General features: G+C 43.4%; 1 protein-coding gene across 2 annotated transcripts in view; it reads right to left on the bottom strand.

The window, feature by feature from the left end:
* The window catches only part of ARFGEF3 (ARFGEF family member 3), a 178,449-nt gene that overhangs the window by 54,708 nt on the left and 97,057 nt on the right, over window positions 1–26,684 (bottom strand). For both annotated transcript variants that reach the window (XM_018053258.1, XM_018053259.1), the window contains 6 exons: window positions 24,732–24,836; window positions 23,514–23,847; window positions 15,819–15,931; window positions 14,183–15,093; window positions 4,126–4,292; window positions 2,737–2,902 (listed from right to left, as the gene is read on the bottom strand). In XM_018053258.1, the coding sequence (XP_017908747.1) occupies window positions 2,737–2,902; window positions 4,126–4,292; window positions 14,183–15,093; window positions 15,819–15,931; window positions 23,514–23,847; window positions 24,732–24,836 (1,796 nt within the window). The remainder of the gene's footprint in view (window positions 1–2,736; window positions 2,903–4,125; window positions 4,293–14,182; window positions 15,094–15,818; window positions 15,932–23,513; window positions 23,848–24,731; window positions 24,837–26,684) is intronic.

Genomic DNA, 26,684 nt, shown 5'->3' with positions numbered 1-26,684 from the left:
GCAGGTGGATTCTTTACCAACTGAGCTATTAGGGAAGCCGTTGGACAGCACAGTACCTTACTAGTAACACTGTACCATTTTCAAAGTGTTTTCACTTAACATTTTTAAATTAGACCTTCCCAACAACTCCGAGTAGGCAGGCAGGGTAGGTATTATTTTTCCTATTGATATTTCACAAAGGAGGAAATAAGTTTTCAAAATAAGAAAATTGCCCAAGGTCATGAGGCTGGCAAAGGAAGAAACCGGACTTAGTATTCATATTCTTCATACAGTGTTATGCGTCAGTTATATCTCAGTAAAACTGGGTCGGGGGAAGGCAGTGAGAAATATCTGACCACTACAGTAGGAACAGACTAGTTTCACTGAATTAATTTGACTGATGGTCAAATGGTCTAATGACATCCAAGAAACTGCCACGTAACACAGTTTTATTTCCTACGTGCTAGGTAATGAACTGATGAATTCAGGTAACACAAAGCTTATCCAAGTGCTAAAATCCCCAGTTGTACAGAACACTCTGACATGACATGACATAAGGGATGGCCACAGGTAGTACAGTGTTGATCACCAGATTGCTGCTATTGCTTTTCCTTGCACAGAATGAAAAGACCAGATGGACGTTCCTAAGCTCTAGGTTAATTGCTGCTCAAATTCACTTGTCACTTCATACTTGAAATTTGTTACAAAGAATCAGAGAACCTAAATCTGTAGAATTCTTATGAAAAGCTTCTGATTTTCTATCACTAATCTAAAGCTAGATAACTTTTCTATGGATGAAGCAATTGAACTTATTGTTCCATTATAAAAGAGACAGCTGATTAACAGTGATGACCAATGAAAATGGCTCCTGTGAATAGCCTGGTATTTGTTCATTCTTACATCTACTAAATGACTCCTTGTACTAAGGTTCAGGGAAGAAATTCAGAGATTAATTTTGGCAGAAAGGATGGTATTTGAAAATTAAGACTGGCAGGTTTAGGATCCTCATCTAAATTCCAAGGCACTTAGAAGCTCTGGGCAGGACTGTAATCTCAGTCTGAAGGTAGTTTGTGCAGTCTGATGGAAAACAAGCATTCCTTACAGGCAGACTGACTAAATGTCTCATAAATGTCTTCATAAATATGAATTCTTATTTCACAAATTGAGGTAAATATTATAATTAATAAAATAAATGGTGTCTGTGTAGGGTCATGCTCTACTTATACCATCAGCTGAAGCCATGAGGCGATCACTCAGATCAAATATAGGACGAGCCTGGAGATCTAATTTATTAAGGTTCCTGATAACCAGTCCAAACGTTTGAGCAGCCCCTGATCTTGACCTGACATTGTGGTTATACCACGTAAAGCCATGAATGGCTGCTTTTGCCAAAATGTTGCCTTATGACCACATCCCATAGTGCTTCCAAAAATTTCTAATAGAAATGAAAACTGGATGCTAAAGACAAAGATTCTGGGCAACTATCTTGCATTCTTTTTTTATATAATATTTTGTAACTTTTAATTTCAAATTTCAGAAGTTACAAGAATAGTACAAGGAACTCTCCTTGAGTGTATGTATTAAGTATGAGACACATTATTGATATATGTGTGCATTATTGATGTGATGTCACACATACACACATTTCACAGATCCACCAGTTACATTCACCTTGCCCCATTTATTCCACAATTCTCTGTGTATGTATCTGTATTGCTTCTTAACCAATTTAGAATAAGTGGAAACATCCAGTCCTTTTCCCCATAAATACAGTATCATTTAAGTTAAGAAAAACTAACACTAATAAAATTTTATTCTGTAGTTCAAATCCATATTCAACTTTAGTCAACTGCCCCTTCATGGTTTTTAAGAAAAATTTATTGGAGTATAGTTGATTCATAATGCTGTGTTAGTTTCTGCTGTACAGCAAAGTCAATCAGTTATACACAGAGCCACTCTTTCTTAGATTCATTTCCCATATAGGCCATTACAGAGTACTGAGTAGAGTTCCCTGTGCTATACACAGGTCCTTATTAGTTATCTATTTTATATATAGTAGTGTGTACACATCAATCCAACCTTCCAATTTATCTCTTCTGCATTATTTTAAACTCTGGTACAGCTGGGAAGGTAAGGGAGGACCTCTGATATGGACAAGAAATGAGGATGGAGCCAAGTTTAAAATCAATCATTTTACATTGCTAGCAAACTCCCAGGAGCACTGAATGATATAGGCTATCTATTGTGAGACATTCCAGGAATAACTCTGGGCTTTGCGCCCAGACAGTACTTCATATCTCCAGAAAAAGTCTATGGTTTTATCCCAATGGACATGGATGCTAAGTAATTCATCATCTAGGCTTCCCTGGTGGATCAGATGGTAAAGAATCCGCCTGCAATGTGGGAGTCCTGGGTTTGATCCCTGGGTTGGGAAGATCCCCTAGAGAAGGGAATGGTGATCCACTCCAGTATTCTGGCCTGGAGAATTCCAGGGATAGAGAAGTCCGGTGGGCTACAGACCATGGGGTCGCAAAGAGTTGGACACAACTGAAGGGACTTTCACTTTTAATTCCTAATCTAATGGGGCACAGTGAGCCTGCAGAGTCCCACACGGAAGGACAGAAAGCTGTTGTGAGGTGAATTCATGACATTTCCCGGGAACTGTCACCAACGGGCAGGGAGGCTTTGTGGGTGCCGTTTCAAAGCCCGAGCCCTCCCATCCCTGAGTGCCATGGAACCCTGCAAGAAGCCACTGACCCGTCAGCATGGTGATGAGGGGGAGGCTGTTGTCCTCGGGGCTGCCCCAGTAGCCGGCTTCTCCGAGCATGTTTCTGTCAAGAACCTGGTGATAGAGTTCCTCAATCCAGGCCTGGGAGAAGACCATCAGCACCCCGCTAGTCTGGACCTGCTTCATGAACTCTTTCTGCAGAGAAGATCACAGGAGAAAACAACCAGATAAGACCCCCTGCAAACAACAGGCTCCCACGTCCCTGGAGTCACTGAGTCACTGCTTCCAGGAAAAACACGACTCTGCTGATTGGGCTCAGGAGGTGGCGAGGGAAGGGGAAACTGCGGTGGAAAGGTCACAGACTTTTGAAGGTCCTTTCACTTGTGTGATCCTTTTAAGACACCTACAGAAGGAGTGGGCTTCCCTGGTGGCTCAGTGGTGAAGAATCCTCCTGCCAACGCAGGAGAGGTGGGTTCGATCTCTGAGCAGGGAAGATCCCCTGGAGAAGGAAATGGCAACCTGCTTCCAGTATTCTTGCCTGGGGAAATCCCATGGACAGAGGAGCCTGGGGGGCTACAGTCCATGGGATTGCAAACAGTAGGACACAACTGACCGACTAAACAATAGAAGCAGTAGAGATACCGCACTTGATATTTTTACTCTCTGATGTGTGGGAGGATTAGAAACGTTTCAGAGCACCTCCTTCTCACCGCCCCGTCAGCACCAGAGGTGGCCTGTACTCCCTGAAGGACATATGTATCTCAAGAGATACCTGATTGACACTCTTATGGCCTCAGAAGGGTACAATCTGTTAATCATTTATCAGACAAATGATCCCTTCAGGCAGCTTCAAGGCCATAGGCTCCTGAACTGATGCTAGGGTCCACTATGGAGGGGCCCACTCATGCCAGGGAGCCAACCATGAAAGAGGCCCTCCCATCACTCTCATCGCCTTACAGAGGGGCTTTGTTATCAGCGTTAGCCAGCCTGGCTCTGGGGATGAGTACAGCTCGGGACATTTCAGAGCCCAATGAAGGGTTTTTGTAAACAGCACACCTTCATTTTCTGCAAAGGGGACCATTTTCTGCACATCATCTGCGCTTACTTAATAGGCTGATCACATTTTTGAATGTGTCTTATACACGTGTGTTTAATGCCACCCAATGGAGTTACTGGGCCACTGGCAGGCAGCCAATGCGGGTACTTTGGTGTTCTTTGCTCCTGGAACCAAGTGGGTAGCTCTGTGGTTCACCACTCTGTGCAACCTGCTCAAAGGTTCCCGTGGATGGTGAGTACCCGCCCTCTGCAGCCCTGTGGACACGGCCAAGTCATCCCTCTCTGGCCAACAATGCTTGGGTGCCAGCCCAGAGGTCACCATTGGTCCTCGGCAGGCAAGGTCGGGGAAGACGCACACTCACCATGGTGCTGGGTGCCAGGGTGGGCCGCTTGCGGTAGTAGTCACCATGGGAGAGCTTCAGGTTGAGCAGCAGCGCACAGTGCGCCGCCGAGTACAGGCTGTCCGCGTTCATCAGCATCTGCAGGCCCAGGCTGCTGTTCCCGTCAAACCCTGGTGAGTGCATCATACCTACGGGAGAAAACCCGGAGACCTCAAACAGCATGCTGGGCAGACACTGCTGACTGCTTAGTGGAGCCACCAACCAGTCCCAGGGACAGAGACATCTCGTAGAACAACAGCCAGCAAGGAACGGTGTCACGGCAGGTGTGCACCCTAGCCTGGTGGGAAAGAGCAAGCACTCCAGAGTGAACCTACTTGGGAAAACCTTGTTGGTTACTCCCCAGGAGATTTGGTAAAATCACTTAAACCCTTCTTTACTTAGAGATAGGCAAAATAACTGATTACCTCTATCTACTGCTCAAACTCTCCAAATCACAATATAAAAAAACCCCGACACTCTCCCCCCACCCACACCCCTGCCGCTTCATCTTACTCCCCTCAGTTATCCCAAACTGTCTGCTGTCTCTTGACCTCACCAAGCCTGGACACGCCTCAGGGCATTCACGTTTCTGTCCCCTCCACACCTACCCCACAGAGGTCTCCCAGGATCTCTGGATGACTTGCTGTCTCCTAGATTCTTTCAGGGCTCTGCTCAAGTGCTAGCTTGTCACAGACATTCCCCTTTAATTCCATCTAAAATAGCATCTGGCCCACTACCCTCATCCTCTGCAATATTCCTCCTCACCAGGCATTTTTATTCACTGTCTTAATGGCATTTATTAATAGAGTTTTGCTTACTGACTGCCATTACTACTATTACACAAGACCTATGAGAGGGAGGGATTTTGTCAGTTCTTTTCACTAGGTAACGCCAGTGCCTAGAACAGAGTCTAATACATAGGAGATTCTTTAAAATTATTTGCTGAATGAATGAAAATGAACAAACAAGTTCACTATGACAACTAGATGCAAAACATTTAAGATGCTTAGTGCAGTAAACTCATAAGCACAAACTTTTCTAAAAGTGGGCTTCCCTGGTGGCTCAGATGGTAAAAAATCCACCTGCAGTGTAGGAGACTTGGATTCAATCCCTGGGTTGGAAAGATCCCCTGGAGAAGAGAATGGCTACCCACTCCAGTATTCTTGCCTGGAGAATTCCATGGACAGGAGAGTCTGGCAGGTTACAGTCCGTGGGTCTCAAAGAGTCGGACACGACTGAGCGACTTTCACTTCACTTCTTTCTGAAGGTAATAATGTTCCTCAAAAGCTAAACACAGAATTACCGTATGACCCAGCAAGTCAGTACTAGTAGGAGTTTACCAGGAGAACTGAAAACAGGAATTTGAACACATACCTGTATGTCAATATTCACTGCAGCAACTAACACAAATAATAATGTAATATATTAGAAAAATCCCTTTGAATTAGGGACTTGAAAAGGGTGCATTGCATAGTATGTGAATTATATCTCGATAAGAGCTGTTAACACAAGGGAGACACAGACGTAAAGAACAGGCTTCTGGACTCAGTGGGAGGAGAGAGTGGGATGATTTGAGAGAATAGCATTGAAACATACATACATCACCATATGTAAAATAGATAACCAGTGCAAGTTTGATGCATGAAAGAGGGCACCCAAGGCCGGTGCTCTGGGACAACTTAGAGGGATGGGGTGGGGAGGATTGTGGAAGGGGGTTTGAGATGGGAGGGCACGTGTGTGCCTATGCCTGAGTTGATGTATGGCAAAAACCATAACAATATTGTAAAGTAATTATCCTCCAATTAAAATAAAGTAATTAAAATATAAAAGCTATTAACAAACGAGGAAACAGTTTCAAATATATGTATAAAGAAATAGGTATTGGTTTCCTCCAACTATTTTTTCAAAACATTCTTTTACATTTCATAGTATGCTTTTCATTTTGAAAGGTGCCTATATTTTTTTTGTTCTTTTTTTTTTTTTAAATTAACTGGAAAAACAAAAACCAATGAAACCTCATGCTCTAAAGATGGTCTCATTCAGCCAGAGAAAGCTGGTGTCACAGAGAGCTTGGGGTGACAAAATTTACTCAAGTCCCCTTCTCTTCATCTGATAACTGTGTTCGCCCCAGTGCTACGTTTGCTCCTGTAAACACCCTGAGGACGGATTTAGGGCTGTAGGTGAAACAGCCCATCCTAAATATGTGCGTGCAAATGACATGCACCCAGAGGTGATGAAAAGAGAAAGCAGCAGGGAAGAGAAGGGCCACTCCCTGGCTGGGCAGGGGTTGGAGGTCTGGGGCTTCTTGCTGCTCGGCAGCATCTGGAGGTTGGCAGGACCCTGGAGGGGGACAAAGGACATGCACAGGGCCTCCTGGCCTTGCCTGAGCATTCCAGGCCCCACCCTGGCAGGGAGGTTGCAAAATCATAGGGCCCCCCAGAAAGCCTGTGAAGTGTACAATGAGGGTTTATTGGTGACATGAGAGGTGAGGGGCCTCCCTCTCCAGACCCCACACAAGCTCCTGCTTCTAGACTTACCCTGGCATGGGACCCTGAGGGCTGCTGCTGCTGCTAAGTCACTTCAGTCGTGTTCGACTCTGTGACCCCATAGACGGCAGCCCATGAGGCTCCCCCGTCCCTGGGATTCTCCAGGCAAGAACACTGGAGTGTGTTGCCATTTCCTTCTCTAATGCATGAAAGTGAAAAGTGAAAGTGAAGTTGCTCAGTTGTGTCCGACTCTTTGCGACCCCATAGACTGCAGCCCATCAGGCTCCTCCATCCATGGGACTTCCCAGGAAAGAGTACTGGAGTGGGTTGCCATTGCCTTCTCCAACCCTGAGGGCTAGCAGAGATCAAATGTCTAGCCAGCTAGGCAGGTTGTGGGTCAGGAATCAAATTTGTTTCAATTTAAAGACATACATATTTCTTGCACAGTTGAAATTCATACTAGTTATATTGGGCTTCCCTGGTGGCTCAGACACTAAAAAATCTGCCTGCAATGCGGGAGACTTGGGTTTGATCTCTGGGTCAGGAAGATCCCCTGGAGAAAGGGATGGCTACCAGGAATTCTTGCCTGGAGAATTCCGTGGACAGAGGGGCCTGGTGGGCTGTACAGTCCATGGTGTCACAAAGAGCTGGATACGACTGAGTGACTAACACTTTTACTTTCATTATCTATATTACCTTTTCTGAAGTTTGGCACTTGATAAATATTAGGTAGCTTGCAGTAAGCTCACACTTGGTCACAGTGAGCTTCCAGATTCCAACCAAACACTACTGCTCTGAGGAACAGCAATCCCAGAGCCTCTGAGCACGCCCCTCTGTCAGCGGCTATGGGAGGCCGGCTGCTGCTTTTTCACCCCCGAGGAGGCCGTATACAGACGCCATTTTCTTCTATGGAGGATGAGAGGCATTTCGGCAGCTGTCATGGCTCACATTCAATACCAGCTTTCTATTAACGATGGGCTTCCCTGGTGGCTCAGCTGGTAAAGAATCCACTTGTAATGCAGGAGACCCCAGTTCGATTCCTGGGTTGGGAAGATCCAATGAAGAAGGGATAGGCTACCCACTCCAGTAGTCTATTAAAGATATTAATATCTCAATGAAACCCAGGTTTGTCTAGATGTTTGCAAACTACCCCGCACCCGACCTGAAAAAACTTTCTTTCAAAGAAAAATCCTCTTGAATTATGTGGAATTAAGGAGACATTTCAACTGTATGTTTAAGTATTAGAGAACAGGGGCCCCTGAGAAATGCCAAGTGAGGCTGACCTCAGCCACGAGGGTGGACCCTGATAACCAGTCAGGGACAAATGTTTGATGGGAGTTTTGGGGAAAATAAGTCTTGACACGGAAGGAAATAATGAGTAAAATATCTGGCTTATGACTCCAGGAGACTCCTTCTCCCCTTCTCCTCTTTTTGCTTTCCTAACTTTCTTTCAGTGAACAAAGGAAATCTGCCATTCCTGTGTCTCACAGGTACAGATGTTTCTCTTTCAATCGTCTTTTATCTTGGAGGGAGAGCTCTGCCTCAGACCAGACGTGGACCCAGCCGAGTACCCAGTAGCTTCAGCTGACCCACAGCAACACTCAGTGGGATCCACTGAACCACTAAATGCAGTAACTGAAGAGAACCAGCTTACTGGCAGCAGGACCACAGAGTGACGAGTCTGTAAATCAGATATAGAGACCAATTCTTAATTGGTAAAAGTGCTACGGAGGTCACCAGAATAAAAAAAAAAAACAACCAACAACTTGGTTATAGACAGTCACTACAAACTACATTTGCTTCATCATTACCATTTTTCTAGATTTCATATATATGCCTTAATATACAATATTTGTTTTTCTCTTTCTGACTTACTTCACTCTGTATAACAGGCTCTAGGTTCATCCATTGGAAAAGACTTTAGACACAGTGGGGAAAGAAGATGGGACGAACTGAGAGAGTAGCACTGAAGCATATATATTACCTTATATAAAATAGATATCTAGTGGGAAGTTGCTGTATAACACAGGGAGCTCACACAGTACCCTGTGATAACCCGGAGGGATAGGATGGGTGGCGGGGGAGGGGGGGGAGGTTCCAGAGGGAGGGGACATGTGTATACTTAGGGCAGTTTCACGTTGGTTGTATGGCAGAAGCCAACATAAGATTATAAAGTAATTATCCTCCAATTAAAAATAAATTTTAAAAACCTGCTACATTTAGAAACAACCAAAAGATTTTGAAGTCTGATTTCAATGTACTGATTTCTACATGTAAAAATTAATGTCACAACATATTGGATCTGATGGGACATTTTATAGACCTAAAAGCTGAGCAGTTTGCCACGTTCATGGAGCTGCATTCTGGTCAAATAAAATTCACGCAAGTGCTGTTCTGCACATGCTACAAATAAGTATTGATTTGAAAAACACAAAAACACAAATGTGAAGGTTTACTTCAAATTTTGTAAAAGACTTTGCTAGGATTATATTTCCCAATTCTCCTAGGAAAGGAGGTAGGGCCTTTGGAAGTCATTCTTCACCACTGTGACAACTCATTTAATCAGGAATTACTTTGTTGTTGTTTTTCAGTTGCTCAGTTGTGTCCAACTCTTTGCGACCCCATGGACTATAGTACACAAAGCTTCCCTGTCCTTCACCAACTCCCAGAGTTTGCTCAAACTCATGTCCATGAATTGGTGATACCATCCAACTATCTTATCCTTTGTCATCTCCTTCTCTTCCTGTCCTCAATCTTTCCCAGCATCAGGGTCTTTTTCAATGAGTCAGCTCTTTGCATCAGGTAGACAAAGTATTGGAGCTTCAGCATCAGTCCTTCCAATGAATATTCAGGGTTGATTTCCTTTAGAATTGACTGGTTTGATCTCCCTGCTCTCCAAGGGGCTCTCCAGAGTCTTCTCCAGCCCCACAGTTCGAAAGCATCAATTCTTCGGTGCTCAGCCTTCTTTATGGCCCAATTCTTGCGATGGTACATGACTACTGGAAAAACTGCAGCTTTGACTATATAGACCTTTGTTGGCAAAGTGAGTCTCTGCTTTTTATTACACTGTCTAGGTTTGTCATAGCTTTTCTTCTAAGGAGCAAGCATCTTTTAATTACTAAAGGATGTTGTTTGTAAACATGAATTTATCTGAGAGCTAAATCTTACATTCTTTAATGCTGAAACTTCTGCAGCTGTTATTTTGTATGGATAATTTTAATTTTACATAGAAGGGCCTAAACATAATTTTTACCACTTCTTGATCACTCAAGGCCATTATCACTGCAACAAGGGGCAGTGCTGTGATCTGATACACAGCTGTTTTGGGGGATCACTGATGGGTGCCAGACTCTGCCTTGTTACCAGGGATACCAAGCTGGATGGAGAAGTTGCCAAGCTTCTCTTCTCAAGAATGCTTCCAGTTGGGAAGATGCACTGGTTCAGGGACCCTACCAAACCCCTTCCAACTCAGGCTGTACTCCTTCAGCACATAACTATTCACCTCTTTAGGGATCAAAGAGCAAGTTCATCAATTTACAGTCAATAAATATTTGTTGAGGATAAATCACACATATCTTGCACCCTTCGGACACAGCACAGTGAAGTTTCTCTATAAATGTTGACTGAAGAAGCATTTGTGTGTGTGGGTGCACATGTGTGTGTGTGAGAGAAACAGAGATAAAGAGAAGAGAGAGACGCACACAACACACATACACTAGGAATGTTCAATTAAAGAATGTAAAATTTAATGATGGTGCACATAAGGTACTAGGGAGAAATACAGTTTTTAAGAACCGTGTTTATACATTTCTCTTGTATTTCAATGACTAGAAATTAAACATAATTTTTGAAATGAGATGAAACATGATTTTGTGTGTGTGTATGTGTTCCTTCACACAAACTAAATATCCCAACTATTTTTATATCTAATTCTTAAAAGAAAAATATTGAGAAAAATGTTGGGTAGTCTTAGAAATTGATATTTTACTGCCTTAACAAGAATGGCAATGCAGTTAGGAAAGTTGAGAAATTACATGCACCTCTTTCTAATCACTAGGTACATTAGAGTTACTGAGTGGTCCAGGATTAGAAGTGCTGCATCTCTACTGATGCTTTATGCTATAACTTTGGATCACTCTCGTATTACAAAATGTTCTTCCTTAAATATACCTGGATCGATTTGACAAAGGGCAATCTGATCAGCTTCTTAAGATACTTAAGCTCCTTCTTAACAATACAGCGGTCACTTCTACCAAGTTCCAAGAACTGGGCTACAATTTTTTTTTGTATTTGTGTGTGCTGTGTTATTTGTTAGAAGACCAAAGATGGGGTAGATGAGGTTGTAGCTTCCAAGGAGCTGAAACTCTAGAAAGGGAAAGGTGAATGCATGAACTCATATAACTATGACAAATAGAGGAAATGTCATGACAGACACATGTTCAAGGCTCAGTGGTGGAAGAGCAAGCGATGGTCTTGGCTTTTGACAGTTCTGTGTGGTCAAGAGACCCTTGAATTTTAGGGGAAGGCACAGTTGAGCACCCTGAGGTCAGGCAATCATTTATTCCTGCTATAATTTTTTTTGTACTCATTAACTGCTTTCTTTCTGTAGCACTATGCGAGAATAGAAAATATATATATTGGTCTCTGCTCCCAGTTCCTGGCACAGAGCTCCTACAACCCTAATGACTTCCTAAGTGATACAAGCAACTCATGCAGCCTAATTCCAGAAAAATAAATGACCCAATCAAAAACTGGGCCAAAGAACTAAACAGACATTTCTCCAAAGAAGACATACAGATGGCTAACAAACACATGAAAAGATGCTCAACATCACTCATTATCAGAGAAATGCAAATCAAAACCACAATGAGGTACCATTTCACATCAGTCAGAATGGCTGCGATCCAAAAGTCTACAAGCAATAAATGCTGGAGAGGGTGTGGAGAAAAGGGAATCCTCTTACACTGTTGGTGGGAATGCAAACTAGTACAGCCACTATGGAGAACAGTGTGGAGATTCCTTAAAAAACTGGAAATAGACTTATGACCCAGCAATCCCACTGCTGGGCATACACACCAAGGAAACCAGAATTGAAAGAGACACATGTACCCCAATGTTCATCGCAGCACTGTTTATAATAGCCAGGACATAGAAGCTACCTAGATGTCCATCAGCAGATGAATGGATAAGAAAGCTGTGGTACATATACACAATGGAGTATTACTCAGCCATTAAAAAGAATACATTTGAATCAGTTCTAATGGGGTGGATGAAACTGGAGCCTATTATACAGAGTGAAGTAAGCCAGAAAGAAAAACACCAATATGGTATACTAACACATATATATGGAATTTAGAAAGATGGTAACAATAACCCTGTATGTGAGACAGCAAAAGAGACACAGATATATAGAATAGACTTTTGGACTCTGTGGGAGAGGGAGAGGGTGGGATGATTTGGGAGAATGGCATTGAAACATGTATACTATCATGTAAGAAATGAATCGCCAGTCTAGGTTCGATGCAGGATATAGGATGCTTGGGGCTGGTGCACTGGGATGACCCAGAGAGATGGTATGGGGAGGGAGGTGGGAGGGGGGTTCAGGATTGGGAACTCACGTACACCCGTGGTGGATTCATGATGATGTATGGCAAAACCAATACAGTATTGTAAAGTAAAATAAAGTAAAATACTAAAATAAAAAAAAAAGAACACTAGGAGTACCTCTTATTCTAACATATGTCTTTGATCTCATCCATGACCCAGGGCTCCTAAAACTCTCATAAATTCCCAAGTAATAAGAACACTAAGAGGATCTCTTTTTCTAAAGAGGTGACTCTGGGTGGGCTCCTGGATAACTCCACGATAGGAGCAAAGAATTTTTGGCTCCACCCCCACCATGCCATCCTCAAGAGAGAGGAGAGGAGCTGGAAATGGAGTTAATAATTGGTCACAGCTACATGAGGAAGCCTCCATAAATCCCAGCAGTAGGGGTTTGGGGAGATTCCAGGTTGGCGGACACATCCACGCCAGAAGGGTGACCCACTCCAATTCCTTGGGGACAGAAGCTCCTGTACTCAGGACCTCCCAGACCTCATTCTGTGTATCTCTTCATCTGGCCATTCATCTATACCCTTTATCAGATCCTTTGGTAAATTGATAAGCAAAAGTGAGTGTTTCCCTGAGTTCTGTGAGCTATTCTAACAAATTAAGTGAACCTAAGGAGGTGGTCTGGAGAAGGCAATGGCACTGCACTCCAGTACTCTTGCCTGGAAAATCCCATGGACGGAGGAGCCTGGTAGGCTGCAGTCCATGGGGTCACTAAGAGTCGGACACGACTGAGCAACTTCACTTTCACTTTTCACTTTCATGCACTGGAGAAGGAAATGGCAACCCACTCCAGTGTTCTTGCCTGGAGAATCCCAGGGACGGTGGAGTCCGATGGGCTGCCGTCTATGGGGTCGCACAGAGTCGGACATGACTGAAGCGACTTAGCAGCAGCAGCAGCAGTGGCAAGGAGGTGGTCATGAGAAGCTCTGATTTACAGCCAGTCAGTTAGCACAGGTGACAGCCTGGGCTTGCAGCTGGCATCTGTAGTGGGGGGTAGGTAGCATCAGAACTGAGTTCCATTGTAAGACAGTCAGCTGCTGTCTGAGGTTTGCTTGTTGTTTGAGGGGAAAACTTTCACACATTTGGTGACCAAGTGTCAGAAGTACAGTGCTCTGTGTGACTCATAAAAGAAGGAAGAGGCACCGTAAGGAAGAACTGGGTTTTTCTCTACATAGGAAGGAAAAAGCTGCATGCTCCCTCTAGAAATACCTTACAAGAAAATGATCTAAATTCACTATTAATAAATTCATTATTTCCTGTGTTAAATGCTGCTTCCCTATTTTCTTTACCTCCTTTCTTCACCAAAATCCTGGGGGATCATTTTCAGCCCTTCAGCAAAACTAGCATAACTATCTGGTATACCCTGGCCAAGACAGCCCACGGCACACCTGTTTAAATGCCGTTTGGGTCACAATGTTGACATTCGGCAGACAGAAGGGTCTGAGATTGGAGAATGTGATGCTGATACAGCACACTGGAGCATCGCACACTGTGGGACATTCAGGGGAATTCAGAATATAGTGGTGGGACAGCCTGCATCTGCTCAAGACCTCATTTGAAATAACTTACATGTCAACAAACCAGAAGTGCAACACACTATGATTTTAAGACAGCAAAGTGTAGAAGCATAGGACGAATTCAGTGTTCTGAGAATCACAGATTGCCATTTTGTTTCAGCCAGCATCAGCTTTCTAGAAGGCACCTACCTCTTACCCTTTATAGACACACATTTATCCACCTCTTGGTGTATTCCAGCCATCGACTGCTGCACAATTTGAACAAACCACCACCAGTCAGTTACAGTCCTTGGCTCTCTTTAAGAAACCCAAAGATTCATCAGGATGCTCTGAGCACTTCAAACTCCATGCATGCTGATAACTGCCCATTAAACAAAATGCTCTGAATATTCTAGTGGACTGCGTAGCAAAGAATGAATTACAAACCTGAGCAGAAGGTAGAGACAAAGTTCTGGAGGGCTGAGTCCACCTCTTCCACACTGGGCAGGGCCAGGAGGCGCGGCAGGAGACCCTCCAGCGACTGCACGAACAGCCGGGCGCTGTGCTGGTCAGCCTCCTGGTTCTTCAGCAGCTTGAGAGACAGAGCTGCGGTCCGCAGGGACCTGTGGCCCAGGCAGTCCCGGGGGGTCTGCTCCTCATCAGCTAGAGAACAGTTGTCGGACCCAATGTCCGACACGTCTGATCTCCCGGAGTCCTTTTCAGCTGCCATGGAGTACTGGTCACAGGAGTCGAATTCTGTCCGAGAGAGGTCTTGGTCGTCCACGCTGAAGTTGCTCTCACTGTATCTGGATCCGTAGGACCTCATCCTGCAGTCGACGGACAGGAAGTTGGTTATATCGGGGTAGGCAACTGTGTGGCTCCTTTGAACCACGTCTGGCTGGTCCACGGCTTCCAGTTCTGACACTTTACTCAGAGTCTCCTTGCCCTCCTGGACGGCTGGCGACTTGAGGCCAGTCTTGGGGTTTTCCGAGTGGTCCTCGGGTGTGGTCTGACCCAACTCTCCCTCCAAGGTGGTCTGGCCCGTGTCCGTGGTAACGCTGATGCTGATATCAGGGCTCCGCTCATTCCCCAACTCCCAGGGTGTGTGTTCCGAGGACAGGACTCGCCGCTGCCAGCGGAAGTCGGCCTCATTGATCTCCATGGAGTCGCGGCTGGACTCAGCCCCGTCCTTCAGCTCCTCCAGGCGCAGCAGCAGCAGCTGGACCTGACTTTCGCTCAAGCCCCTGCCCTGGCTGAGCTCTTCCAAGGCCCCCAGCAAGGTGCAGACGCAGGACACGGCGGCGTAGCAGGCCTCGATGCCGCCCTTGATGCACGCCTCGGTCATGCCGTCCATGATGCTGAAAGTGTTCAAAGGAGCAGAAGGCATCAGTACAACTAGACTGGTGAACAGATAGGCATTCAAAAGAGATACTCTTGATTCACATGAAATCAAATGATTTGGGCAAAAAGAATAAAATGAGCAATAAAGGAAACAAATGTGCTCAGGCTGGAAAGTGGCCCACTTTGAATCACAGTCTTTAGGTTGCCTGGTTTATTTAGGTACAAATAAAGTTTTTGATGCAAATTTATAATCTTCACAAGGACAGGCATAGAATAATTTCACTTTTGTAACATGTTCAGTTTTCCAAACAGGAAACATTTATAATGCCTTTAGGATAGTATGGACCTTTCTTTATTCAAGAAATGTATTTCTGAAGAGATGCATGTGACTACAACTATTACAAATCAGATAATATTCCATTTCCGAGAGGGACTCTATGGAAAGGAATCATATAGATGGAACATATTAAGTCAAAAAGGTTTTCCCCAAAATAAGCCCAATGAAGAATTTCTGTACAATTTGTACACTGGCTTTTCTCTAAGTCAATATGAAAATATGGAAAGTTATATGATTACAATAAACTGAGATAAGACTTCTCCTCTGGCTTGCAGGTACATTACTACATAGTCATATCTCATATAATCGATTCATATAATTCCAGGAACTTAGAAACAACATTAAGAATATTCAGAGAAGCAGTCGTCACCAAGCAATAAAGATCCAAAAGGAGAAGTATCATACAGTTTGAGAAGATCCAGATGAGACTTTCTTTTTGAAATTGATCTTTTTCTCAATTCGGGTTCAGTGGAGCTGGGTCCTGCCAAATCACAGAGACGCTTTGGGCTCCCGAGTAGCTTTAAGCACAAGGGGAAAAAAATAACAGAAAAGTGAATATCATAAAAAAGCACAAGAACTGTGAGATCAAATAAACATATACATTCTCTCTTGAGTGATATGGTCTAAGGAGAAAACACAATTTGGAATTCAAATCTTAATAAATCTGACTTTAGTGTTCTCCTTGACTTGGAATACCCATTGGGTCCCCACCTCCCTAGTTTGGGACCAGTTTAGACAAAGAATATCCCTTGAGGGAGTGCTTAAAAGTTTTTTATATCACAGAACTAGAAAGCACCTACGCCTATGTTCTTTAGTAAGAAAGGCCTGTAATTTAACTTTTCTATCCTCTCCCTGCCTTATTTTGCTATGAAACTGACTAGCTTCAAAAACTGAATTAAGAAATATGCCTTTCTATTACCTGGGGAAGTTCATGTATTATTAGAACTACCTGTTCTTTGAATGTTGGTATAACTTGTTTCTCAAGCTCTGTGGGGCCACTAATTTCTTCTGAATGGAAAGATTTTAACTACTGATTCAATTTTTTTGAAGATGATGATACTACTTAGGTCCTCAATTTCTCTTTGAGTCAATTTTTTTTTAGTTGTATTATTTTCTAGGGACTTACCTATTTTATCTAAGTTTTCAAATTTAATGGCCTAAATTTGCCTTAATACCTTTGTTAGTTTCTTTAACATTTGTAACATCTATGGTCATATGCCCTTTTTAAAAATTTTTATTTCTATTTTTACCTATTTTAGAATTTTGAATTCTTTTTGCAAGTTATTTGATTTTGTTAGTCTTTTCAGAGTCCTGGCATGTTTTACTTTATTGATTCACTATATTGTGTTTGCTTTTAATCACACTACTTAATGCAAAAGGGCAAAGTGGCTATCTGAGGAGGCATTAGCTGAGAAAAGAAGAAAAGTAAATAGCTGAGAAAAGAAGAAAAGTGAAAAGTAAAGGAGAAAGGGAAAGATATACCCAACCGAATGCAGAATTCCAGAGAATAGCAAGAAGATACAAGAAAGGCTTCTTAAGTGAACAATGCAAAGAAATAGAGGGAAACAATAGAATGAGGACGACTAGCGATCTCTTCAAGAAAACTGGAGATACCAAGGGAACATTTCATGCAAGATGGGCACAATAAAGGACAGAAATGGCAAAGACCTAACAGAAGCAGAAAAGATTAGGAAGAGGTGGCAAGAATACAGAGAAGAACTATACAAAAATATCTTAATGACCTGAATAACCACAATGGTGTGGTCACTCCCCTAGAGCCAGACATCCTGGAATGTGAAGTCAAGTGGGCCGTAGGAAGCATTACTATGAACAAAGCTAGTGGAGGTGATGGAATTCCATCTGAGCCATTTTAAATCCTAAAAGATAATGCTATGAAAGTGCTGCACTCAATATGCCAAAATTTGGAAAACTTAGCAGTGGCCACAGGACTGGAAAAGGTCAGTTTTCATTAAAATCCCAAAGAAAGGCAATGCGAAAGAATGTTCAAACTACCACACAACTGCGCTCATTTCACATGCTTGCAATGTTATACTCGCAATGTCATGCTCAAAATCCCTCAAGCTAGGCTTTAACAGTATGTGAATTGAGAAATTCCAGATGTACAAGCTGGATTTAGAAAAGGCAGAGGAACCAGAGATCAAATAGCCAACATCTGTTGGATCACAGTAAAAACAAGGGAATTCCAGAAAAACATCTACTTTTGTTTCATTGACTATGCTAAAGCCTTTGACTGTGTGGATCACAACAAACTGTGGAAAATTCTTAACGAGATGGGAATAACAAACCAGCTTACCTGTCTCCTGAGAAACCTGTATGCAGGTCAAGAAGCAATAGTTAGAACCAGACATGGAACAACAGACTGGTTCAAAATTGGGAAAGGAATATGTCAACACTGTATATTATCATCGTGCTTATTTAATTTATATGCAGAGTACATAATGCAAAATGCTGGGCTGGATGAATCACAAGCTAGAATCCAGACTGCCAGGAGAAGTATCAACAACCTCAGATATGCAGATAAAACCACTCTAATGGCAGAAAGTGAAGAGGAATTAAAGAACCTCTTGATCAAGGTGAAAGAGGAGACTGAAAAAACTGGCTTAAAACTCAACACTCAAAAAACTAAGATCATGGCATCTAGTCCCATCACTTCATGGCAAATAGGGAAAAAGTGGAAACAGTGACAGATTTTATTTGCTTGGGCTCCAAAATCACTGCGGATGGTGACTGTAGCCATGAAATTAAAGGATGTTTGCTCCTTGGAAGAAAAGCCATGTCAAACCTAGACAGCATATTAAAAAGCAGAAACATCACTTTGCTGGCAAAGGTCCATATAGTCAAAGCTATAGTTTGCCCAGTGGTCATATACGGATGTGAGAATTGGACCATAAAGAAGGCTGAGTGCTGAAGAATTGATGCTTTTGAACTGTGGTGCTGGAGAAGACTCTTGGGAGTCCCGTGGACAGCAAGGAGGTCAAACTAGTCAATCCTAAAGGAAATCAGTCCTGAATATTCATTGGAAGGACTGATGCTGAAGCTCCAATACTTTGTCCACCTGATGCAAAGAGCCAACTCATTGGAAAAGACTCTGATGCTGGGAAAGATTTAGGGCAAGAGAAGGGGACAACAGAAAGGTGAGATGATTGGATGGGATCATCAACTCAATGGACATGGGTTTGAGCAAACTCTGTAAGATAGTGAAGGATGTATGTATTGCAGTTCTTGGGTTGGCAGAGTTGAACAGGACTTAGCAACTGAACAACAATCTTTGTCTTCCTTTTGACTTTTTAAAAAATTTAAGCTCTTCTTTTCCAAACTACCTAAGTTGGAGATTTAGAACATTAATTTTAGACTTTCTATTTTTTGAGGTAAGTCATTGAAACCATAAATATCCTTTCACGCACTGTTTTGGCTATATCTTACAAGTTCTCATATAGGATTTTCATAATTTTTTGGTTCAAACTAATTTTTGTTTCTATATGGTAGACATCTGTGCAGAAAATTTCAATTTGAGGCTAAGTTAAAGAAAGATTGATTAATCAAGTACATTGAAGCAGACATCCTAAATAAGTACATTATATTCAAAATGGCTCATATTTGCAAGGTAAAGTATATTAAGTAGAAAAAGTTACATGTTTTTCTTCTTCAAAATTCCCTTCTTCTGCCAGAAATTGGGAACATCTCTCTTGGAGGCACAAACATGAAGCTTCCACTTTATTTTTTGTCATCAAGAAAGGAGCAATATTACCAGAGATCAAGGCAGTTTCTCTTTCTTTTTCTCCATCTGTCTGCCTGCCAGACCTGCAGCCAAGTGAAGTGGCTATGCCTCTGAGCCTCTAGCTGTCCCATCTCTTGTTAGAAGGATAAGTGCCTTTCAGGGGCACAAGAGTGGGCAATCTGACTCTCTTTTGGGATCCCATTACATTCCCTAATCCAACTTTACCAAGAATAAATCAGATGACATATTTGAATTCTCATATTAATCTTGTGTTTATTTCTCAGGTACTTCAGAGTCTGGAGGGAAAGGAAATAGAGTTTTGGAGAACTCTGAACAAGTACCTAAAGAAAAGCAAGACTTGTTTCATTTCAGCTTCTTCTGGTGGGAATGAGGAATTGGTGTCAGTGGCTAGGGTGTCACAGGTCTGATAAAGACTAGGGCTTCCTTCTAAAGCCGAAACGTGGGAGAGAGAAGGAAGCAAGGTGTTCTTTTTGGTTATAAAATGTTTTGGGTGGGGGGGGGTAGAAGCAAAAAAAGAAAATGTATTTTGAAAAACAAAATGTCCTGTATGCCTTTGATTAATAAGCACACAGCACACATGGCAGAGAGACAAATTAGAGAGAGAACGGCAAATAACATACCAGGCGTTCAGACTCCAAAAGAGCAAGCAAACATCCTGGGTGCCCAGGGGTTTCCTTTGTATGCGTGAGCCCTGCACATTTTGGTATCTAGGTTACCAGCCTTCCCAAATTACTGGTGTTGCCACAGTAAGTGGAGGCGATGCTCGTGAGAACAACCTGGCCCAAGTGAGTGTGTCATGCTCTGCGGGGCAGCACGGCCTAGACACACTGCCCTGGTGTCAATTACAGCTTTGCTTAGCAAATTGACCGTGGGGAGCTAGCAAATCCATGAAGAAGGGAACACAGGACTAACTTCCTTTGCAGTACTAAGGAAGATATTATAGAAAGTGCATTGAGACCTATACACCTCGTAGGCAAAGTATTTACTTAGAATTCAGCTGTCGAGTGGCTCTGCCGTGGGCAACAGTAACTCCAGTGCCTGTCATCTCTGTATACTTGCTTTCTGTATGCTCAGTCACTTAGTCATGTCTGCCTCTTTGCCACCCCATGGACTGTAGCCCACCAGGCTCCTCTGTCCATGGGATTTTATAGGCGAGAATACTGGTGTGGGTTGCCGTTTTCTTCTCCAGGGGCTCTTCCCAACCCAAGGGATCTAACCCTGGTCTCTTGCATCTCCTGCACGGGCAGGCAGGTTGCTTACTGCTCACATCACCTGGAAAGTTCTGAGGGGGGAAAGAAAGGATGCTGCTGCTTCCAAACACCCTCTGCAGAAATTCTGTCTTCAGGTCAGAATATTGAGCACTTGAATATCAAAATGTATTGAACACTTATTCAAGGACTGTAGTGTTAGATACCAAAGGAAATACAGAAAAACAATGTATGCACAACCATGTTTAGGGAGACAAGAGGCTTGTTCCACATGGTATTGTGGAGCAGTCAGAGTGATGAGGCATTATGATCAATTGCTAAACGGTGGAACAGGATTTAGAGAAGAGCGAAACCACTGCTCTGAGGAAGCAGAGTCATAAAAGAGAAGGATTTTGACAGAAAGGCAGTTGTAATTAGAACATCTGGGTTTATATTTTAGTCATATTGCTCACAAGCACTTTGGGTGAGTAAACCTCTCTTCACGAAGCCTCAGTATCCCAATCTGGAAAATGGGAGCAATATTATCTCCCTATAGAAGTCTGTAAATAAGCCAATGTGAAGTGCCAGCAGTGTCTGTCTTATTGTGATCCACCGTTTTACTAGGTTAGGTGGAAGTGGCCAATGGGCACAGGTCAGGGGAAGCTGGAATAGAAGCAGGAAAGCAGAAACTGAACAAAGCAGGATGGAATGAGGGTGCATCCTGGGAAATGATGGGAAATGAGAATGATGATGGAAGGGTCTGGAAACTGGGCAGAGTATTTTAGACTTGATGGGAGAGGCAACAACATGCGCCACTGGAGAGTGGAAAAATAAACAGTGGCCGTTTATGAATATAGTGAAAAGTGCTAGTTGCTCAGTCATGTCTAACTCTTTGCGACCCCAAGGACAGTAGTCTGCCTGGCTCCTTTGTCCATGGAATTCTCTAGGCAAGAATACTGGAATGGATAGTCATTCCCTTCTCCAGGGGATCTTCCTGACCTAGGGATTGAACCCGGGTCTCCTGCAGTGCCAGTGGGTTCTTTACCATCTGAGCCACGAGGGAAGCTCATAAATGTACCACATATTTGTTTATCACTTTACATACTCACGAAGTACTTATACAAACTTTATGGCATTTTGAACCGGCAACCTTTGGCATACGGTCACTATGTAGAGGTATTAAACTGCTAGGTTCAGAGTTAAATGATTTAGCTATGGTATCTAGCTGATGAGTGGCAGAGAAGGGATTCAAACCTTGACTCAGACCCAAGTTCATGGAAAGGGTAGCTGAACCAGTGCCAGGGAAAGAGCTGCTGGAATCATCCGCATTGTAATATGAAAGTCCAGTCCAATGATAAGTATGTGTAGGGAAAGACCAGGGGCTTGTGTTCAGATGGAGATTTGTATCCTTTCTCTTTTTTAAGAAAGTTAATTTTATTTTTATTTATTTATTTGCTTGCACAGGGTCTTAGTTGCAGCATGTGGGCTCATCATTGCCCCTTGGGATCTTAGTTCCCCAACCAGGGATGGAACCCACATCCCCTTATTGGAAGGCAAAGTCTTAACCACTGGACCACCAGGGAAGTGTCCACCTTTTCTCTTTCTTATGACCCTGGGCAAGTCATTTGACTCCTTGAAGTAGTTTCTTTGTGGGAGGGAAAATTCCTTTTTCCTGGCTTCATGTTTCTATGGGCAGAAACACCCAGTGCAATAACATTCTGGGTCCTTCTCCTTTTCTCACTTCGTCCCAGTGGAGAGGGTGTGGCTGGTCTGACTGGTGAATTCAGGAGAAAGAGATAAGCATGCATGGTGGCCCCTTCCACTTTCCTCTTCCTAGAGGTTGGCTAATTCAAAGAAAGTCTGCCCTGTTCCTCCAGACGACAAGCTTCACAGGGGCGGGGCAGGTTCCTAGGGGATGGTCGTTTGGGTGGTGGCCCCTCGTAGCTCAGTCCGTAAATGCAGGAGACCTGGGTTCAGTCCCTGGGTTGGGAAGATCCCTTGGAGAAGGAAATGGCTACCCACTCCAGTATTCTTGCCATGGACAGCTACAGCTCAAGGGGTCACAAGAGTTGGACACGACTTAGTGACTAAACCACCAAATACTTCTGGTCTCACTGGCCTCCAAAGCTGTATTGTGTTCATCAACCAAGTGGTGATCAGATATCAAAGGTGACCCTTTGATCTCCCTTGCCTGATGCTCTGTTAGGGAAAACATTCTTCACTGGTATATAACCTCACAAAGTTATTATGAATATTAAAGATAATATATGTTAAATACTGGCATAAAGAAAAAATGGTCATTACTACTGTGGGTCCATAAATTTTCTTAATCAGCAATTAAACTTGGATTGTTCCTTCATTTCTGGAAACACTGGGTCAGAATTTCCACTTTTAATTATAGTCAAATCTCATGAAAACAACATCAGCAAGCTGTTCAAATTAAGCTTTTTAAAAACTGGTGAGTAGCCAATACTGTTCAAGGTAATTTTGTTAGACTGAGTTTTCTGGTGTCAGGTACCAAAACCCAGTGTGATTAAACCTTCATAGACAAGTTTACAGGTACAAAAAAGTTGATCACTTTTCTTTTTGGTTGAGAAGCAGAGGAATTCTTGAAGTATCCTCAAAATAGCTCCAATTACTCCTCAAAATCATGAAGTGGCTCACTGGGACATATATCCTAAGCTGGACATCCTTTGTCTCATGACATGTGGGAGAAATAGGGTGTAAGAAGGAGTGGAGAACAGGGTCCCTTTTAGAAATCAGAGATCAGTAAAGCTCATTTTTGGATAATGTACAACCTGAGTATAAAATCATTTTGAAATCCAATTTTGGCAAAAGTGAATAAACATACACATCTGCAGACAGTACCTTAGGGAGCAAACTGAAAGTTCAGCCTGGGTTCCAGTCAGATGCATGTGGCTCAAATTTTCAAATGGCTCTGCTGCAGTGAGCATTTATCAACGCCCCCTTAGCCCAACTCCCAACACATGCCCACACAGCCCCCAGTGCTAAAGATACTATTATTGGATACTGCATAGAAGCAATTAAGCTCCAGCAGATGACTGGCAAACGCTTTCTAAGTACTTCCTGTGCACAAGACAAGGTGCTCAGCCCCCACAACAAAGCTGGGGGCATCCTTCACGGCCTCCCTACCTCTTTCATGATCTTGATGGCTTCCACACGGTGCTGGGGTGGGGGGTAGAGCAGCACACGGTGGTAGAGGGACTGCAACACGGGCTTCATGGAGTCCACCGACCCCACCAGCCGCACCAGCTCAGCTGCGATGTAGTAGATGGTCCGGGCCACCGGCCCGCTCAGGGCTGGCGCCGTGGAGGAGCAGCCCGAACCCCGGCCGTGGTCAGAGACCCCAGGAGATGCAGAGTCTGACTCGATGCTGGTGCTCGTGCTGCTACTGTGTGCAGAGGTGATGGTTTTATCATGAATCGGATTCCCCAGGATCACGATGAGAGCGGGGCAAAGGTTCTTCCTGAGAGGGGACGAGAGGAAAGATCAGTTTCCCTTCAAGCCAGATGATGAAACATGAATACTATCCTGAGGGTAAATACCAGGTGCCCCAAAAATGACATGTAAGAGCTGGGCTCTTTACTGCCCCCTTTTCTGGCTACCTCCTGGTCCAGCGTGTCCTGTCTCTCCATCACTCCTGGGGATAGCAACAGAATTCTTTTCTTCATAATTCAAGCTGGGGTTAACTATATAAACTATCAAGAGAAGTATCAGAAAGCATCTTCTATGAAGCAAGTGGACTCAAAGTGCTAAATGGCTTAGTGAAAAAGTTTCATTTTATTATAAATAATGAAATTACTTATATTTCTCATTTGAGAAGTTAATTTAAAATTCTGACACATGTCACACTGATACACAGCACTCGACTTTCTCCCTGTCAGATTAGCCCAGGAACCCAGAGTAACTTGCGGGCTGCCTGAGGGCCCTGTCATTTGTGTGAATCTCTGACTGTGATTAAGAGACTAGTTTGCAGGTTGAGATGGAGAGTACCAGGGTGAGGTTGAGAAGAAGGTTCAGTTATGGTGAAGGGGAACTATCTCCCCTGTGCAATTCACTGGTGACTTCATATGATTTAGAACATAGGCTTTCATGATCCTATGATGTAAATAAAATGCAGGTGGGCCTTGGGAGCCATAGTTGGTTAAAATAATTATCCTTTACTCTCCGTAGCTTGGTCTGGTGCATATAAGAAAAGCAGCTTCCATACTTTTTCTCTAATACATTTACACAGAAATGGAACAACAAGAGAGGCACAGATACCATGAGAAGGGACCCACAGATCCAGCTGGAAGAGCAAGCTCCTGGGCCTAGTGCAGAGCCAGGGTGGGCATCAGGACGAGTACTCACCAGATGAGGTCTGTGAAGCCTCGGTGCAGCTGCATGGAGGAGGAGGAGCTGCTGAGCACGGACAGGATGCACTCCAGGTACAGGAGCTGCAGCTGCTGGCTGTCACTGCAGTGAGGCAGAACCAACACACAAACACATCCAAAGGAAAGGGAAGATTAAAGAGGTGGTGTGTGGGAAACACTTGAGAAAATATTAGGCATCACAGTGTTAATTTAGGGGGAGGTTGGTAATGTCATGGGTTGCCTTCTGCTCCCCTCACCTCCATTTCACACTTTGAGGGCCTAATCCCTGGTATCTCAAACATGGTCTTATTTGGAGGTGGGGTCTTTACACAGGCAACCAAGTTAAAGCAAAGCTATTAGGGTAGATCCTAATTCAGCAGGATTGGTATCCTATGGTTTTTCCAGGAGTCATGTATGGATGTGCGAGTTGGACCATAAAGAAGGCTGAAAGTGTTAGTCACTCAGTCATGTTTGACTTTCTAAAACCCACCAGGTTATTCTGTCCATGGAATTCTCCAAGCAGGAATATTGGAGTGGGTGGCCATTTCCTTCTCCAGGGGATCCTCCCCATCCAGGTACCGAACCTGGGTATCCTTCATTGCATGCAGACTCTTTACCAACTGAGCCACCAGGGAAGTGCAAAGAAGGCTGAGTGCCAAAGAACTGATGCTTTCAAACTGTGGTGCTGGAGAAGACTCTTTAGAATCCCTTGGACAGCAAGATCAAACTGGATATTCATCGGAAGGACTGATGCTGAAGCTCTAATTCCTTGGCCGCCTGATGCAAAGAGCCAATTCATTGGGAAAGACCCTGATGCTGGGAAAGATTGAAGGCAGGAGGAGAAGGGGATGACAGGGGATGAGATGGTTGGATGGCATCATTGACTCAATGGACACAAGTTTGAACAAACCGTGGGAGATGGTGAGGGACAGGGAAGCCTGGCGTGCTGCAGTTCATGGGGTCTTGAAGAGTTGGACATGACTGAGGAACTAAACAATCATCTTCACAAAACAGGGAAATTTGGACACAGAAATACATATGGAGGGAAGACAAGGTGAAGAGACAAGGGGAGCAGACAAGGAGTGAAGCCTTCCAGAGCTGAGAAGAAACCAACCCCGCTGACATTTTGATCTCCAGCCTCCAGAACCATGAGACAATGCATTTCTGTTATTAAAGCCACTTTTTTGTGATACACAGTTCATGATACTTTGTTTTGGCAGCCCCAGCAAACCAATTAGGATGATTTTTCTGTAATAAACTTGACTTTTTAGAAGTTTTGATTTATAGAAAAATGTAGCATGGTACAGAATGTGACCATATTTTACCCACCCCTGTATGTGGTTTATCCTATTAGCAACATCTTACCATTAAAGAACAAATTAATAGTTACCATTAAGGAACAAATATTGATATATTGATTTAAGTCTACAGTTTACTCCAGAAATACTACATTTTAATATATTTAATTGTCTAAATTTTCCAAGACACTATGTACCGTGATATCTTTTAGATGGTTAATACTTTTACATTTGGCTTTTCTTTTTTTTTTTTAAAGCACCAATATTTTTCAATGGACAAATTATTTTTCTCATGGTTATTACTATACAGTTCTTCAATAGAACCAGATATTTTTTAAAAGCATGTAACTTTATGAGATGCACACTTTTATACCTGAACTAAATTTTCTGCTTAATCCACTGTCAAGTTTCCCACGAGTACCTATCAGCAAAGCGTGCTGCAGCAATACAGCAACCCCAAGGCATCGGACTCAATGACAGAGAGAGCTCATTGCCAAGGAAACTGGCCCGGAATCTCCTTGGAGACTGAATGCGGCTGCTTTTCTGTGGGCTGCTGCAGTCTGGCAAAATAAGTACTCGTGGCCTGGCACGAGTCACGTCATTAGAGGCACACCTTCCACGCAGGCCCTTCACTAGATATACAGATGTGCGTG

The sequence above is a fragment of the Capra hircus genome, chromosome 9 (assembly GCF_001704415.2).
Source record: "Capra hircus breed San Clemente chromosome 9, ASM170441v1, whole genome shotgun sequence".
Lineage (NCBI taxonomy): Eukaryota > Metazoa > Chordata > Mammalia > Artiodactyla > Bovidae > Capra > Capra hircus.
The sequence above is the reverse complement of the archived record's forward strand: the minus strand, read 5'-3'. Positions and strand labels throughout refer to the sequence as shown.